Source organism: Salvelinus sp. IW2-2015, linkage group LG4q.2 (assembly GCF_002910315.2).
Source record: "Salvelinus sp. IW2-2015 linkage group LG4q.2, ASM291031v2, whole genome shotgun sequence".
Classification (NCBI taxonomy): Eukaryota; Metazoa; Chordata; class Actinopteri; order Salmoniformes; family Salmonidae; genus Salvelinus; species Salvelinus sp. IW2-2015.
In genome coordinates, this window is record NC_036843.1 from 11328609 (window position 1) to 11341563 (window position 12955).

At 41.7% G+C, this 12955-nt stretch overlaps 1 protein-coding gene across 2 annotated transcripts in view; it reads right to left on the reverse strand.

The window, feature by feature from the left end:
- Nucleotides 1-12955, reverse strand: part of peli2 (pellino E3 ubiquitin protein ligase family member 2) — a 30667-nt gene that overhangs the window by 17282 nt on the left and 430 nt on the right. For both annotated transcript variants that reach the window (XR_011479788.1, XM_023986651.2), the window contains exon 2: nt 4332-4461. Coding sequence is in view for 1 of the 2 variants with exons in the window: in XM_023986651.2 (XP_023842419.1) it covers nt 4332-4461 (130 nt within the window). In the remaining variant the exon portion in view is untranslated. The remainder of the gene's footprint in view (nt 1-4331; nt 4462-12955) is intronic.

Here is a 12955-nt window from a genome sequence, read left to right on the forward strand (position 1 = left end):
TTTGATATACCTGCTGAGCGCATGCTACGAGTGGGTGTTGTTATCGTGACCAGTGAGCTGAGATAAGGTGGAGCTTTACCTAGCAAGACTTATAGATGACCTGGAGCCAGTGGGTCTGGCGACGAAGCGAGGGCCAGCCGACTAGAGCATACAGGTCGCAGTGGTGGATGGTATAAGGGGACTTGGTAACAAAACGGATGGCACTGTGATAGCAAACTGGATGCAGTCTGAGTAGAGTATCGGAAGCTATTTTGTAGATGACGTCGCCGAAGTCGAGGATCGGTAGGATAGTCAGTTTTACGAGGGTAAGTTTGGCGGCGTGAGTGAAGGAGGCTTTGTTGCGAAATATAAAGTTGATTCTAGATTTGATTTTGGATTGGAGATGCTTAATATGAGTCTGGAAGGAGAGTTTAGTCTAGCCAGACCCCTAGCTATTTGTAGTTGTCCACATATTCTAAGTCAGAACCGTCCAGAGTAGTGATGCTAGTCGGGCGGCGGGTGCGGGCAGCGAACGGTTGAAAAGCATGCATTTGGTTTTACTAGCGTTTAAGAGCAGCTGGAGGCCACAGAAGGAGTGTTGTGTATGGCATTGAAGCTCGTTTGGAGGTTTTAACACAGTGTCCAAAGAAGGCCAGATGTATACAGAATGGTGTCGTCTGCGTAGAGGTGGATCAGGGAATCACCCGCAGCAAGAGCAACATCATTGATATATACAGAGAAAAGAGTCGGCCTGAGAATTGAACCCTGTGGTACCCCCATAGAGACTGCCAGAGGTCCGGACAACAGGCCCTCCGACTTGACACACTGAACTATTTGCGAAGTAGTTGGTGAACAAGACGAGGCAGTCATTTGAGAAACCAAGGCTGTTGAGTCTGCCGATAAGAATACGGTGATTGACAGAGTCGAAAACCTTGGCCAGGTCGATGAAGACAGCTGCACAGTACTGTCTTTTATCGATGGCGGTTATGATATCGTTTAGTACCTTGAGCGTGGCTGAGGTGCACCCGTGACCAGCTCGGAAACCGGGTTGCACAGCGAGAAGGTACGGTGGGATTCGAAATGGTCAGTGATCTGTTTATTAACTTGGCTTTCGAAGACTTTAGAAAGGCAGGGCAGGAAGGATATAGGTCTATAACAGTTTGGGTCGAGAGTGTCACCCCCTTTGAAGAGGGGGATGACCGCGGCAGCTGTCCAATCTTTAGGATCGCCGGACGATACGAAAGAGAGGTTGAACAGACTGGTAATAGGGGTTGCAACAATGGCGGCAGATAATTTTAGAAAGAGAGGGTCCAGATTGTCTAGCCCAGCTGATTTGTACGGGTCCAGGTTTTGCAGCTCTTTCAGAACATCTGCTAACTGGATTTGGGTGAAGGAGAAGCTGGGGAGGCTCAGGCAAGTAGCTGCGGGGGGGGCGGAGCGGTTTGCCGGGGTTGGGGTAGCTAGGAGGAAAGCATGGCCAGCCGTAGAGAAATGCTTATTGAAATTTCGATAATCATGGATTTATCGGTGGTGACCGTGTTACCTAGCTTCAGTGCAGTGGGTAGCTGGGAGGTGCTGCTATTGTTCTCCATGGACTTTACAGTGTCCCAAAACGTTTTGGAGTTAGAGCTACAGGATGCAAATTTCTGTTTGAAAAAGCTAGCCTTTGCTTTCCTGACTGACTGCGTGTATTGGTTCCTGACTTCCCTGAACAGTTGCATATCGCGGGGACTATTCGATGCAATTGTCAAAACGGAACACTTTATTTATTGTTTACGCTAATTATTCAAGGGTCACTGTTATTTTATTCAAAATAAGTATTGAAATATAGGCCTACGTAAGTTACAGGATTAAGAATAAACAGCACGTGCTCTAAGGCCTACGGCGGTTATACAAGGCTGCTATACTAAGCCTACTAATGATATTGCTTCTTATAAAGGATCATAATAGTAATGATAACAAGGAGATCAAGAAAAAGGAGGGTTATTATTGTTAATATCATTTCTGACCATTTGAAAGTGTAAACACCAAATACATAACACCAGAGAGCCTGTTTTATTTTATTTTTTATGTTATCAACCGACGTGTTGTGAGGCATGATGCTCACTGAATCAGTAGACTATTAAACAAACACTCAAACTGCCAACACTAGCAAGATCTGTCTTATTTCTGTTGATACACTACATGACCAAAAGTATGTGGACACATGCTCATCAAAAAATCTCATTCCAAAAGCATGGGATTGAATATGGAGTTGGTCCCCCCTTTACTGCTATAACAGCCTCCACTTCTGGGAAGGTTTTCCACTAGATGTTGAAACATTGTTGCGGGGACTTGCTTCCATTCAGCCACAAGAGCATTAGTGAGTTTGGGCACAGATGTTGGGCAATTAGGCCTGGCTCGCAGTCAGCGTTCCAATTCATCCAAAAGGTGTTTGATGGGGTTAAGGTCAGGGCTCTGTGCAGGACAGTCAAGTTCTTCCACACCAATCTCAATAAGCCATTTCTGTCTGGACCTCGCTTTGTGCACAGGGACATTGTCCTGCTGAAACAGGATAGGGCAATCCCCAAACTGTTGCCACAAAGTTGGAAGCACAGAATCGTCTGGAATGCCATTGTATGCTGTAGTTTTAAGATTTCCCTTCACTAGAACTAAGGGGCCTAGCTTGAACCATGAAAAACAGTCCCAGACCATTATTCCTCTACCAAACTTCACAGTTGGCATTATGCATTGGGGCAGGTAGCGTTTTCCTGGCATCCCCCAAACGCAAATTCATCCGACACTAGGCACTGCGCATGGTGATCTTAGGCTTGTATGCGGCTGCTCGGCCATGGAAACCCATTTCATGAAGCTCCCGGCGAACAGTTCTTGTGTTGACGTTGCTTTCAGAGGCAGTTTGGAACTCGGTAGTGAGAGTTGCAACCGAGGACAGACAATTTGCTTCAGCGGTCCCGTTCTGTGAGTTTGTGTGGCCTACCACTTCACGGCTGAGCCGTTGTTGCTCCTAGATGTTTCAACTTCACAATAACAGCACTTGACAAGGGCATCTCTAGCAGGGCAGAAATTTGACAAACTGACTTGTTGGAAAAGTGGCATGCTATGACGGTGCCACATTGAAAGTCACTGAGCTCTTCAGTAAGGTAATTTTACTGCCAATGTTTGTCTATGAGATAGCATGGCTGTGTGCTCGATTTAATACAACTGTCAGCAACAAGTGTTGCTGAAATAACAACTCTACTAATTTGAAGGTGTGTGCACATCATTTGTATATATATGGATAATTTAAAAAGCCAGGCACATTTAACAGTTAAGACTATATATTATAGACCAAATTAAGTTGGGGTTTCCTCTCCTCAATTTTCCTAGACAATTAAAGCAAGGGCTGTTTTCTCGTCTTCTTACACCATTGCTGCCTCTGCCGCATTGTTCTCAACATCAATATGCTGGTTAACTTTGCTATTATCCACATTGCAACATTGTCTAGTAAAAGGCACTAATTCAACACCGCACTTATGTTTCAGAACCGCGGACAGCGACCGCTATCAAAAGTTAGAAAGCACATTTGTTATAAAATAATATTATTTTTAGTGTTGCACCATTGACCTTAACCATATACAAATACAGTAGGACATGTCTTAAGAGTGATGGACTGTGCCCTCCCCATGGCCTCCACAATGGATTAGTCCACTCAGACAGAAACGAATCAGACAGGTGTCTGGTACACCGTTTTTTTTTTTTGCAACTGCTCGACTAAAGAAATCTTGGTCGACCAACAGCCTATCGACCAAACAATCGACTAAATGGGGTCAGCCCTAGTGTCATGAAACAGCACAGACAAGAGCACAGTACAGTAAAGTAAACAGGCCGTCAGAGATTACACAGCCTTTATCAGCTAACAGCTAGCGCCTAACCTTCTCCCAGTAAGAGCAACCGGCCAGCAGACTTCACAGTCAGGCTACAGGGTGGGAGACCAACCCAGACTCGGGCCTGAAGCCAGAAGACGCAAACTTCAAAAAGGAGAAGTGCTCCGAAATGTGTGCTTGATTTATCTAGGAGAACAATTGCAAGAAGGCAGACATATACAGGATTGGGCAGTTTACTGGCTGCAGTCTGCAGGTTTTGTGTAGTAAATGTCACAGATCTATCAATAGAGCAGCAATATTTTCTTGACTGGGATTCCAAAGTAGATACATTAAAAATCTTATTTGGGTGTAAACATTTTTTTTTTAATGACTATCAACTTGATAAGTGGGATCATAACATATTCATGAGAACTCATCAAGTATTAATCCAACCAATTACTTAGTTCATTCATGAATAGCCTACATGAGTAGGCTAGGTTCCTGGTTTACCTTGCTGGCCTGTGGTGTGTTGAGGATATGGACGGTGCTGGGTTTAACACCGTTGGCTTTGCTTCTCTTGTACAGGGCAAAGCGGCTTTTCCTTCTGCCCCGGTCTCCGTTCGGGAGGGAGCCATTGTACCTGTCAGAAAGAAGAGGAGAAAGACGTGAGTTTTCAACATTTGAGACAAGGGGAATTAATTGTCCACAAAGGGTGGGTAAACATATGCTTCCAGGAGAGAAAAGGTCTTAGAGAATATGTTACAGAACACGCATGTCTGGAAATGAATGTGCGATGAATAATAAAATGTGTTCCTGGAAATCACATTCATTTTATTTGTGATATAAGCATCACCTTGGATTATTAGAGTTATTACATAATGCACTTTAAATGCTTTCCCTGTCTAAGCTAGCCACGGTGTAGCTCGGCCTGTTGATCTACACTAGCCTGTAGCAGAGCAGAGTTTTTAATGTGCGTCAGGTCTCCTGCTGCCCTTTACAGGACTGTCTCTCTGACTCACATGAAGGTTCAACAGCGTAATAGCTCTACCGTATTAGTCACAATAACTTGGAACCTGAACTGGCTGACTCTTAAAAACACAGGACAAAAAAAATGGCCTCATCATAACAATTGTGTGGTTCACAATTCCATCTTGGTGCACCCTTGTGATGCCCAGTCTCAGTCTGCTGTTACTACACGCCTGGTCTGCCTGGTGAATGGAGACGCCCCTTCCAGAACAATTGCATCCACCAGCTGGCCCCTACAGCTGGGAAACCCCATGCTCTCCTCCCATCCAACACAGGCCTATCACCCACCCACAATGATCGTGCAAATAAGAGAGTTCAGACTGACACGTAGACTGAGATCACAGTATTTCAGAATGAATTATGTTCACTAAGTAAATCACCTTTATTTTAATTAGTGAATGGGCTAAACAACAAACCACTACTGTAATCCCCAAAGCCCCCTTAATGCAACACTGATGCAACAGCAGTGAGCGACTACCACCCCCCCATACTCCTTCGTCCTGCCCAGGCCACCTGTCCCCACAGCCAGGCAAACACATTGCCTCAGTCAGAACAGGGTAGAGCTGGTCTGCTCGACACAACCCTCTCACAGGGGAATATGTTATCTCTGCCATTACTGACTGCACATGAGTACGATCAATACGAAACAAGTCACAACCGCAGTGATCAGTTCACAATCAGGCAGGATCAATTGCACTCTTCTGTTAGCCTTCGGCAGCCACCTGTCTCTAAAGCGATTATTGTCCTTGGTACCAGTCAATACCATTGCCTTTGTACCAGGCGATGTCAGAGAAAGGCCCTAAAAATTCCAAAGATTCCAGCCACCCAAATCATAGACTGTTCTCTCTACTACTGCACAGCAAGCAGGACCGATGCACCATGTCTGGAACCAATAGGACACTGAACAGCTTCTACCCCCAAGCAATAAGATGGCTATAAAGTTAAATAGCTACCTGGACTACAGTGAGATCCAAAAAGTATTGGGACAGTGACACATTTTTGTTGTTTTGGCTCTGTTCTCCAACACTTTGGATTTGAAATAAAATAACGGACTATGATGTTAAAGTGCAGACTGTCAGCTTTAATTTGAGGGTACTTTCATCCATACATGTTGCCGTTTCAGATTATTTTGTACACAAAAATAAATGTTAAATATTGTAGTGTCATTTGGAGTCACTTATTTTAAATAAGAATGTTTCTAAACACTTCTACATTATGTGGACGCTAGTAGGGTTTGGGCAGTATCCAGATGTTCATATCGTCCTACTATCCTCTTATCCCTGGTTTAACGGTATTACCGGTTTAGTACACAAGGGGGCGCCAACAAAATGCATAAAAGCCCATTGGGCATCTATTAGCAGAATGCTAACAAAAGTTGCACAAGTAATAGCGAATTTTCATGGAGGCTGCTGGGTAAATAAAAAAGTTATACATATATAGGTAGGAGCTAACGAACGTCATTTTTTGTGAGTTTGGACATTTACAAGCGAATGTGAACCAGAGACATTGAGCAGCCTGTATACACGCTGTGTCTGTATGGAGTCTGGAGTCGCTAGGGCAACGGACCTGCCTGCTCGGAGAAGATGGGGAGGAGCAGACGGACCCGAGAACAGAGAGAGGAAAAAAACAAGGAAATCAAAAGATAGCAGTGGCAGCTGTACAGATAACTCATTCAAAGAGCTTTGACTTCTCAAACACAACAGAAAGCCAACACAATACCCTTATCTAAGTATGTGGCTGAATTAATAACAAGTTAAACTTCGGGGTCACGTTAAAGCAGAATTCGTGTTTTTGACACAGGAAAAAAGATACAACACATATGAAATATCTTGCTGCGTTTTCTAAACGCAGATCTAAAATTCTTCTTATTGTAATTTCTGCTTGGCATCAGACTCAATTTGTGGTTCAGTTGCACTTCTCCACTTGGATGAGAATTCACGAACAGGTATTCTATCAGCAGACAGCGCTCTGACTGATGTGTAGCTAGACTACATACATGGGGCGGCAGCGTAGCCTAGTGATTAGAGCGTTGGACTAGTAACCGAAAAGTTGCAAGATCGAATCCCCGAGCTGACAAGGTACAAATCTGTCGTTCTGCCCCTGAACAAGGCAGTTAACCCACTGTTCCTAGGCCATCATTGAAAATAAGAATTTGTTCTTAACTGACATGCCTAGTAAAATAAATAAATAAATTCTCCAGTAAAATGCAAGATTAACTTTAAGAAAAACATTAGGAAATGCAGATGGCTACATTCTTTCTATGATAAACAGAAATATGATGGCCATGCATAGTTTTTTAATGTATTTATTATTGTAAGCTCACTTAGCCTACATGTGTGGCTGCCAGCCAAATAGCATTGCACTTATGTTGTCATCTGTGAAAGAAAACTATAGTTGCACGTCTCTGATCAATCTATCGAAGAAAAAAAAACACTTGACTATCGATACAAAACGCGACCCCTGTCAATACACAGCTCGACCCCTGTCAATACACAGCTCGACTCACCTGCCCCCACTTTCTCCAGTCTCCTATCTACAAACAAACAAACGACTGGGGAACTAGAGTAAGCTTCATGATATGACAGGTGAAATGAAGAACGAAATCTTCATCTCCTAACATATTATACAAATTGACTGCAGGTATTTGCTAATAATATAAAAATGTATAGTTTCTAAATGTATTGACGCTATTTTCAAATACCCTGGTATACGGTATACCGCCAAAGCCTAGATGCTACCATGATTAGGGATAATCATGAATGAATCGTGAATAATGATGAGTGAGAAAGTTAGACGCACAAATATCATACCCCCAAGACATGCTAACCTCTCACCAATGCAATAACAGGGGAGGGTAGCATTTTGGGGGTCTGATATTTATGCCTCTAAATTTCCACACATCATTATCTCTAATCATGGTAGCATCCACATGAATGTAGAAGTATTTATAAACATTCTATTCACTATAGTCCTGTGTGGCTCAGTTGGTTGAGCATGGTGCTTGCAATGCCAGGGTTGTGGGTTTGATTCCCACGGGGGACCAGTATGAAAAAAGTATGAAAATGTATGCACTCACTACTGTAAGTCACTCTGGATAAAAGTGTCTGCTAAATTACTCAAATGTACTGTAAAAGTGACTCCAAAATGATAATACATCATTTCTATTGGGCACACAATAATCTGAGACAACAAAAACAACCAGCAAATGTATCCAACAAATGTGTAGAGTCACAAGCTTGATGTAGTTGTTGAATGCGAAACCAAATACTTGGAACTTTTTAATACACTTAAGTTAATTTGTTCCATTACTTTTGGTCGCCTAAAATGGGGGGACTATGTACAACAAGTGCTATAATTTCTAAATGATTCACCTGATATGGATAAAAAAAATACCCTCAAATGAAAGCTGTCAGTCTGTACTTTAACCTCACAGTCATTGTAGAATTTCAAATCCGAAGTGCTGGAGTACAGAACCGAAGAAAAAAAAATGAGTCACTGTCCCAATAATTTTGGAGTTCACTGTATGTGCATTGATCAGCCTTTGCATTAATTATTTTTGGACTACGCTGCTGCTACTGCTCCTGTTGCCCAGTCACTTTACCCATACCCATATGTACATATCTATCTCAATTACTTCATACCCCCGCACATCGACTCGGTACCCTGTGAATACAGCCAAGTTAACGTTACTCATTGTGTATGTATTCCTTGTGTTGTCTTCTATTACTTTTCTATTTCTCTCAACATTGTTGGGATGGGTATTTCACCGTTCGTAAACAACAGGTGTAGACTAAGCATGTGACATAAAAGTTTCTCTCCCTAGCTTGATGCTACTGGGCCATAACATCTCTCCCCCACTCCAGTTAAGCCGTTTGGGGTCAGATGGGACAACTGTACATAAATACCAGTCCATTATCAATCTTTAAGGACAGGAAGTGAAGTGTGTAATATCACCTGGAGCCATCTTCATCGTTGCATTAGCTGGGACAGCATCTGTGCTGTAGCTACTGTAATCCCTTTCCCTTTTGACCTGGGCCAGACAGATAGCGGATTTTACTTTTGGATAATAGCAGGGATTAGACTAGAGACTGAGCATCCCAGTCCACCAGCCTTGCCATTCACAGGAAAGAGTCATCCGCACTCCCCTAGTCACTGTGACAGAGTTGAGGGGGCTTTAGGTCACAACCAGTCCAAACTGTGACAAACTCCAAACTGTGGTGGTTTGGAGGTCTGTGCTCCACCTACCTGGAGAAGTCCCAGTCGAATACAAGCTTCCCTCACAGAGCCGTTCCTAGGAGACTCACAATGCAGTCAATAGCTTCAGTCCCACAGGCACAATGAATAGACAGAGAGGGGACTGAGGAGAGGCTGTATCCTGATCAATCCCTATTTTCATTCCATAAGACCCACTCACCCAGCCGGCCCGCTGCCAGGAAAAGCATCTATGCCACCACCAGTTTAAGACAAACCCGTGTGAGAACGGCTATTAAAAAATAGGTCTTGTATGCTCTACTTTGCGCTGTTCATCTTTCCCTCGATCCTGACTAGTCTCCCAGTCCCTGCCACTGAAAAACATTCCCACAACATGATGCTGCCACCACCATGCTTCACCGTAGGGATTCAGGCCAAAGAGTTTCATCTTGGTTTTATCCAGTGGTGTAAAGTATTTAAGTAAAAATACTTTAAAGTACTACTTAAGTATTCTTTTTGGGTATCTGTACTTTACCATTTATATTTTTGCCTACTTTTACTTCCCTACATTCCTAAAGAAAATAATGTACTTTTTACTCCATACATTTTCCTTGATACCCAAAAGTACTCGTTACATTTTGAAGGCTAAGTAGGACAGGAAAGTGGTCCAATTCATGCACTTGTCAACAGTACATCCCTGGTCATCCCTACTGCCTCAGATCTGGCGGACTCACTAAACACACATGCTTCCTTTGTAAATTATGTTGGAATGTTTTAATGTGCCTCTGGTTATCCGTTAAAAAAAATATATATATAAAATGGTGCCATCTGGTTAGCTTAATTTAAGGAATTTTGGTAATTACATTTACTTTTCACACTTAAGTATATTTTAAACCAAATACTTTTACTCAAGTAGAATTTTACTGGGTGACTTTTGAGTAGTTTTCTATTAAGGTATCTTTACCTTTACTCAAGTATGACAATTGAGTACTTTTTCCAGCACTGGTTTTATCAGACCAAAGAACCTTATTTTTCATGGTCTAAGAGTCTTTTAGGTGCCTTTTACTGAGGAGAGCCTTCCGTCTGGTCACTGTACCATAAATGCCTGATTGGAGGAGTGCTGTAGAGATTGTCCTTCTGGAAGGTTCCATCTCCACAGAGAAACTCTAGAGCTCTGTCAGAGTGACAATCGGGTTCTTGGTCACCTCTCTGACCAAGGCCCTTCTTCCCCCGATTGCTCAGTTTGGCCAGGCAGCCAGCTCTAGGAAGAGTCTTGGTGGTTCCAAACTTCTTCCATTTAAGCATGAAGGCCACGGTGTTCTTGGGGACCTTCAATGCTGCAGACATTTTTTGGTACCTTTCCCCGGATCTGTGCTTCGACACAATCTTGTCTCAGAGCTCTACGGACAATTCCTCCGACCTCACGGCTTGGTTTTTGCTCTGACATGCACTGTCAAGACTTATATAGACAAGTGTGTGCATTTCCAAATAATGTCCAATCAATTTAATTTACCACAGGTGGACTCCAATCAAGTTGTAGAAATACAGTGGGCTTCTTAAAGAAAAACGAACAAGTCTGTGAGAGCCGGAATTCTTACTGGTTGGTAGGTTATCAAATACTTATGTCATGCAATAAAATGCAAATTAATTACTTAAAAATCATACAATGTGATTTTCTGGATTTTTGTTTTAGATTCCATCTCTCACAGTTGAAGTGTACCTATGATAAAAATTACAGACCTCTACATGCTTTGTAAGTAGGAAAACCTGGAAAATCGGCAGTGTATCAAATACTTGTTCTCCCCACTGTATCTCAAGGATGATCAATGGAAACAGGATGCACCTGAGCTCAGTTTCGTGTGTCTTAGCAAAGGGTCTGAATACTTATGTCAATAAGGTATTGGTTTTTTATTTGTAATAAATGTTTTATTTTAATGTAAAAACCTGTTTTTGCATTGTCATTATGGGATATTGTGTGTAGCTCAATTTCGAGTCTCATAGCAAAGGGTCTGAATACTTATATAAAGAAGCTATTTGTTATTTTTATTACATGTGTAAAAACGTATAAACATTTTTTTTTGCTTTGTCATTACGGGCTATTGTGTGTAGATTGAGTGAAAAGATGTATTTAATCAATTTTAGAATAAGGCTGTAACGTAACAAAATGTGGAAAAAGTCAAGGGGTCTAAATACTTTCTGAATGCACTGTATATTAACAATATCAGTAAATGATACAAAGTTCTATCTTGAAGTGATGGGAAGACCTACAGTAGCTACAGGACAGCAGCTTAAAGCTACAGTCTGGGATCTGGGAATAATGGTCATTTCAATTATGGAACCATTGATTCTATTATTGGATAATATAATGTATAAATGTACACAAAGGGAATTCTTTGTCATGCCTCATTTTATTAAGAGGATCAGATGGTGACAGGGGTCTCAGCAGGGTCAGGCAGCCAGGGAAGACCAGTCTGATGGAGGTGAGGTGTTTTATTCAGATACAACACTTTGTTCTCTCTGTGCAGCAAACACTGGACAAGCCAGATGCTATTTTAAAGCAACAAACCTCCAAAGTTGATTTCCAAACTGTATCAAGGGTTGATAGAGGCTTTTCCCAATGACACAAAACATGTCAAACAAAAATGTAAGGAAGAGCTGTTCATTTGTTAGGCAATTGCTTAAAGGTGCAACACAATATTTATTATTGAATTACCTTTGATTTAGCTCAGTCTTATTAATCACAAACATATGTAATATTTATATCTTACCTAGCTTAAAGAGTGTATGCATTTTTGCTGACTTTTTGTTCTAAATAGAGATGACATATTGGATTGTTTAAAAATGCAGGAAATTAGCTTTAGATGCCCAAAACCATTCTGGGGGAGGACCCCCAGACCCACGCCACTTTATGCCCCCCACCCACTTCTACGACCAAAGTGGCATCCCTGCTATCATCGATAGGTGCTAAATGTAGTTTTAGCATCTATGAATGGTATTACTACTTTCTGTATAGCATTTAATGTATAAACGGAACAAACATGTCCACTTGTGTTTTGGATGTTCCGAAAATATGTCAGTAAGAGATTAATCAAGGAGTCTTTAGTCTCCCTAAATGGCATTTGTATCGATTGAGAACATAGTTGATTACTTTTTTTCTGTGGGTAGTGCTCCTGTCAGTTCAAAAAAAAGTTGTGAGCACTAAAACATTTCAAAGACTATATTATCGCTGAATCAGTTTACATGAAAAATGTTTACAATAATAATAATAAAAAAGAGGGTTAAAATTGTGGACGTAGAAGTAGGCCTACATTAGCCTAAGTCTGAGCCTATTTAAAGTCGCGTGGAAACACTAGCATACTCTGATGCTATGAGAGATGACTTTATCACGTAAGCAAAGCAACATGTTAGGAAAAAGTGAGGATTGGGGGATGGGGGAAATCGCCACTTCCGAATTCCTCATCCGACCTGAATCGAGTCATTACTTGTGAGCAACTTTTATTGGAACAAAAAAAAAACACAGGCGCTAAAAGAACACTGTTGCAAGTTTGGGAATTCTGTGATTTACTCATATGTACTATTATCTCAAATCCTTCCACCACAATCTACACATGTATTGTGGGTTACGTTGTAAATACATATAACGTTTATACCGTTTCCGAAAAAGTAAATGAAAACAGATAGCTACTATACCGTTACACATTTCTGATTTGTTGAGTAACGTGGGCGCGTCAAGTTATCTGTGGCCTCTAACGATAGCAGTGTAACGTTACCTATGTAAACAAACTTTTCCTACACCATCTTAATCGAAGTAACTAAAGCGTTAATTGTATTAACGGCGAAGATAGCTAACTCCAGTCTGTGTTTTCAGTGCTGGAAAAAAGTTCAATCAGTCACAAACATAGCATCGACTTCTCCAA